This window comes from Vicia villosa, linkage group LG4 (genome assembly GCF_029867415.1).
Source record: "Vicia villosa cultivar HV-30 ecotype Madison, WI linkage group LG4, Vvil1.0, whole genome shotgun sequence".
NCBI lineage: Eukaryota > Viridiplantae > Streptophyta > Magnoliopsida > Fabales > Fabaceae > Vicia > Vicia villosa.
In genome coordinates, this window is record NC_081183.1 from 177020770 (window position 1) to 177025395 (window position 4626).

The 4626-nt window shown below is 33.7% G+C and overlaps 1 protein-coding gene across 1 annotated transcript; it reads left to right on the forward strand.

Moving 5' to 3' along the window:
• Nucleotides 1–554: 554 nt before the first annotated feature.
• Nucleotides 555–4332, forward strand: LOC131596095 (uncharacterized). The gene is made up of 7 exons (XM_058868654.1): nucleotides 555–748; nucleotides 1943–2081; nucleotides 2180–2233; nucleotides 3067–3140; nucleotides 3378–3495; nucleotides 3780–3838; nucleotides 3955–4332. Exons 2-7 carry the CDS (start codon nucleotides 1986–1988, stop codon nucleotides 4031–4033), a joined length of 480 nt encoding a protein of 159 aa, XP_058724637.1. The 5' UTR covers nucleotides 555–748; nucleotides 1943–1985; the 3' UTR covers nucleotides 4034–4332.
• The last annotated feature ends 294 nt before the right edge of the window (nucleotides 4333–4626 follow it).

The window sequence follows — 4626 nt, forward strand, 5'->3', positions numbered from 1 at the left end:
GTAGTGTATTCAGTCAAGACTTTGTCTTCACTCATCTTGAATGAATACAGAGCTTGCTTCAGGTAAAGGTGATTGACCAACGATTTGTTCATGTATAAACTTTTAAGTTTCGACCAAACACCCGCCACTGTCTTCTCCTTCGATATATGTCGAAGAACCTAATCACCAAGGCTCAATACGATGGCATTGTGGGCTTTCTCTACCATAGTCGTTTTATCCTTCTCTGTTGGCACAATATCCATGGTCGCGCCTCCCTTCAACGCTTCTAAAAAACCCCATTAAACAAGAAGGACTTGCATCTTCAAGTGCCACAAACCAAAATCACCGATGAATTTCTTAATATCATACTTCATTGATAACATCTTTTTCTCCACTCCTACCTACCTGCTAGTTCCTTTTAATTGTACAACCAATTTTATATACCCACTAGAATTGATGTATTTACCATAGTATGAATATTATTTTATAGTTTAGAAAGTAACTAGTCATAGCTAAATTAATACTTTCAAAACTAAATTGAAAGCTTATTTTTCAAATAAAAAAAAAAAAAACAGGTTTTTTCTTCTTCCTTTCGGTTTATATTGGACCGTACGTGCTCACATCAACTTTCGACCAATTACTATTCACACCTCTCCATCCACATCTCCAAATTTTCTCACATGCTTTTGTTGCAACTTCTCCACTGACTGATTCAGTTGCGATATAGTTAGTTCTCATGACAATGCTCTAGATTCGGTTCCTCATTTCTGTAAGATTCTCTCCAATTCGTTCTGTTTCTGATTCATTAAAATATTCAATTTACCACTTTTAACTTTTTAATCTGTTTTCCTATTTTTGATCGAAGCACGAAAACATGATACCCAAAATGGGGTTCAAGATTTGTTCGAATTTATATTGATATTCCTATATGATAAGATTTATTCATTTTGGAATATGTAAATGCTTGAAATCACAATTTAGGTTCCTATAGATAGTGCCTCAATTAGTTGTTGGATTGTTGAAATTCTAGAGGAATAGATTAGTGGCTTTTTAGTTGAATTGAGGACTTGAAATTATTCTAAGCCTTATATGTTACTCCCTCTTTCTCAGAAATGTGTTATTTGAATTATTTGAACTATATGATTAGATGGGTTGATGAGAAAAAATAATAAATGTTATATCAGTATCATACAGAGACATATATTTCGAGACAGAGAAAAACTGCAAATGAGACATTTTTATGAGACGGACTGCAAATGAGACACTTTTATGAGACGGAGGGAATACTAAGTCTCATTCCATGGTAGAATGCCAAAAATCGGCCATATAAAGACACCAGTGTGGCCTAAGGTGCTGCCATGGCAGGCATCCTTCTCAAATTGCATCTGGCATTTGTCGAAAAATCCGCCATGCTAAGACTGGCATTTATCAACATAGTTAAATATTAGTTTACTGAATTACAAGAATTAAGAAAGTTGATAGTAGGCAAGCTTTTAAATGACGGTCGCGGTCTTGTTGCCATAGCGTAAAGGCTTTCGTGATTTCAGTTGATACAGGTGTTGTGACACTAATTGCGATTGTCGCGGTAACCAAAATTTGTTCTTTATTATAAAAACGGTGAATAACGGTAGCGGTATTGGCACCTTCGATAGTGTTTTGTCGCATCTGTTTTCATAGAAACGGGATGTTTTTCTAGAGAGTCTTTTGAAAATGTACTGAGATGCCTAGGATGAAGCTTCCCCCTCCCTCAAGAATCAATGATGAAGCTTCCCCTTCCCCTCAAAAAGTAAACAAATTGCATATCATGATGATATTGAGATTTAAAATTGCCTTCTGAGATATCTTTCAAAATATGTTTGGATTTGTTTATTTTGAATTATTTAACTTTAACCGTTTAATCTCTTTAATTTTCTCTCGTCATCTCATTAAATGTTTGTGATTTTATTCTCTCTGAATTCTATAGTGGCACGGGTGAGAGATAGTTAGATACACTCTTCATACTAATAATGTGGAAAAAATTCGGCGAGTCTTTATCAGGCGATAATGAAGAACAAGAGGAGACCTTGTTGGGTGAGGAATCAAGTAGCCTCTCTACAACACAGGTGCTGTTAAACCTTTCTACATAAGATTTAGCTGTTTGGGATTTTACTCTAGTCTATTCAGTTCTAAGTTATGCTACTTTTGACTGTTGATTGAACAGAGACTTTATGCATTTGCTGCTTGTTCGATTGCTGGTCTCGTTTTAATGTTTCTGGTAAGAGAAATGCGTGCCCTTTTTTTATGTGTATTTTATACTATGTATGTGATTTATTTATCTTATCATCTTTACTCGACTATGTGCCACTATTATCTTTCCTCTAGTACATTCATTCAACACCTAGCTTATGCTCTTGTTCTCACTTTACTCCGCAAGTTGTTACCTAAAATTTCCTTTTCTTGACTTGCTGTTAAAAATTTGTTCTTTTTACCATTCTTTCAATTATTCTAAGAACTTATTTTCCCTAGATTTATTTCGGTCAATGCAAAATCATGCTCACAGTGAGTTTTAGAAAACTTCTCTCAGATCAATTTTAAAAGCAATGTGATTTTTGGGACATAATGATTTGACTTTCTAGCCTGGTTTTGGTTAAAAAGCCTTAATACTTTGATGTCTGCTTGTACATCCGTTATCTTTAAAAACCCGGGTGATATTGGTAACTATGTCTAAGTAAGACTGTTAAAAGAAGTTTCTCTCTAATGCTATCAGGAAGTACTTTCACTCTTTTGCAGTAACTTACCTTTTCTTTGAAACTTTTCCGACTATTTTTCTCCCCGAAACCATGATATCTTGGCTCATAAATGTAATAGTGGTCAAAAAAGATGTTGAATATTATTTCTTGTGTAACTTATGGTACCTGGTGCGAAAAATATTATATTTTTTTCCCTCTTTTAATGTGCAAGTTTAGCAACCTCAACCAAATTGAGTTGATGATTTACAAATACTTTCTCGTTAATTTGAAAGTTTAGCAACCTCAACCAAATTGAGTTGAATGTTGATAACTTGCAAATACTTTCTATAACTGTTTTTTCTTTCTTTCTATTTTGCAGTCTATGATTGTTTTTGCCAAACCCATCAAATTTGCCATATTGTTCACCTTTGGCAACCTATTAGCAGTTGGAAGGTAGAATAGTTTTCCCCTTATTGACGCGTGATTTTTTTAGAAATAACTTTGTCGAGCTATATACAGAGACAATATAATGTTTTAGTTGAGGATATTGGAAATATATACGTAAGCTTACCATTGAGTTAATTGTGAATATGCTATTACAGCAGATCAGTTCATTTTTATGCTTCTAAATTCCTGTATTTAGTTCAATTAATTAATAGATCATCCAACTTTGTTTTGTATATCTGGCAGTACAGCCTTTCTTCTTGGACCGGCACAACAAATGCAAATGATGTTTGACCGTGTTCGTGTTTTTGCAACTGCCATCTACCTTGGATCTGTGGTTGTAGCACTTATTTGTGCCCTTTTGGTAAACCCTACTCCTTTGAACTCCATAAACATATTATATTAAGTTAGAAATGTGGTTGGGCTTAACACAACTTTAAATAACTTGTAAGGTGAGAATTGCCTCCACTTTATAAACACATATTTTCAGACCATATCTCATTCGATGTGTAACTCTTAACAAAATCATTGGTTGATATTAGATAATATGCATACAAAATCACGAGCATGTCAACTCTTGATTTTCTTATTTGTTTTAAACTTTACCGACTTTTGGAGGAACCAAATACCATTTTTCATGTTTTGTAGATCCATAGCAAGGTGTTGACGTTACTTGCAATCATCGTTGAGATCGGCGCACTTATTTGGTAATTTTGCCTTCAACATCCTTGATTCCCGACTTAAATTTCTGACATGCGATATGATAACCACATATTTGTACAATTATGTAGATCAATAATAGTTGGAAGTTGTTACATTACAGGTACAGCCTAAGTTATATCCCTTTTGCTCGAAGAATGGTTTCCAATTTGATGATCAAATTATGTGATACAGAGTTCTAAACCATGAAAATAAAACCAAAGATGTCTCGTGTGGTCGATAGTAGACATGGTTGCTCGGCATTTGGATTTTATGTACTGATTTGGTGCTCATGAAGCTTCTTGTTGGCCTTTATTTGGAATTCATCTTCCATGCCACTATTCTTTTCCTTTCACATCAAAAAAACAATGGGTTGAAAATTTGTTTGCATAAAGTTGCTTTGTTGTAAAGGATACAGAGAAGTTTGTTTTTTCATTTTTTTGTAATGGTGCTTTTGTTAAGAAAATTATAGATTTAGCATATCTGGTGGAGTCCTTTGGTATTTGCTCCTATTGTTAAAGTTTTATTATAGTTTTATCTCTCAATTTTGTCTCATTCATGGATCCAGTTCCTTAATTCAAAGTCATATTTGGTTTTTTTCTCACATTTTCGTACTAAAAAAATATGACATATTTATATTTAAATAATGAGTCTCTTAGAGCCGATACAAATCAAAATTATTTGGGCACACACACTCACAATAGTACACATTATTTAATTATTTAAAAATTAGTAATCAAATTTTAGATGTCCTTTTCCTTACTTTGTTCCATCTATGAGTATGTTGCCTTTGTTC

Bases quoted from the DNA above. Each gene is read 5' to 3' on its own strand.
- LOC131596095 (XM_058868654.1), top strand. From the start codon at position 1,986: ATGTGGAAAAAATTCGGCGAGTCTTTATCAGGCGATAATGAAGAACAA. The intron at 3,141-3,377 runs GTAGAATAGTTT...TATATCTGGCAG, and splicing joins AACCTATTAGCAGTTGGAAG to TACAGCCTTTCTTCTTGGAC. The intron at 3,839-3,954 runs GTAATTTTGCCT...GTTACATTACAG, and splicing joins GAGATCGGCGCACTTATTTG to GTACAGCCTAAGTTATATCC.